General features: G+C 57.8%; 1 protein-coding gene across 1 annotated transcript in view; it reads left to right on the forward strand.

Annotated features, from left to right (window-relative positions):
* LOC119588812 (peroxidasin-like protein) overlaps positions 1-339 on the forward strand; it is a 7,565-nt gene that overhangs the window by 4,375 nt on the left and 2,851 nt on the right. Inside the window, exon 3 of the mRNA XM_037937458.1 lies at positions 131-331. Coding sequence (XP_037793386.1) covers positions 131-331 — 201 coding nt within the window. The remainder of the gene's footprint in view (positions 1-130; positions 332-339) is intronic.

Genomic DNA, 339 nt, shown 5'->3' on the forward strand with positions numbered 1-339 from the left:
ATTTCATCACCCATTTCCTTTTCTCCGTCACAATGCCTTCCCTTCCTTCCTCATCCATGCCATCCCCCATTTCATCACCCTTTTCCTTTTCTCCGTCACAATGCCTTCCCACTCTCCACCCTTCCAACAGAGAGAGCCTGGAGGTCGCCCGCGCCCAGCTCCTCGAGAGGGAGAAGCTCGAGGACGACCTTCGAAAGCGGAACCTCAGCCTCATCAAGGGCAGCCCCGCGGAGACCTTCCAGGAGGACTTCAAGAGATCCCACCCCTTCGTGGTTCAGACGTCGGGCCAGGGATCGCTGTTCGTGTTGGCGACCAGGGAACTCAAGAAGAGGTTCGGCC

Source organism: Penaeus monodon, chromosome 24, assembly GCF_015228065.2.
Source record: "Penaeus monodon isolate SGIC_2016 chromosome 24, NSTDA_Pmon_1, whole genome shotgun sequence".
Taxonomy (NCBI): Eukaryota; Metazoa; Arthropoda; class Malacostraca; order Decapoda; family Penaeidae; genus Penaeus; species Penaeus monodon.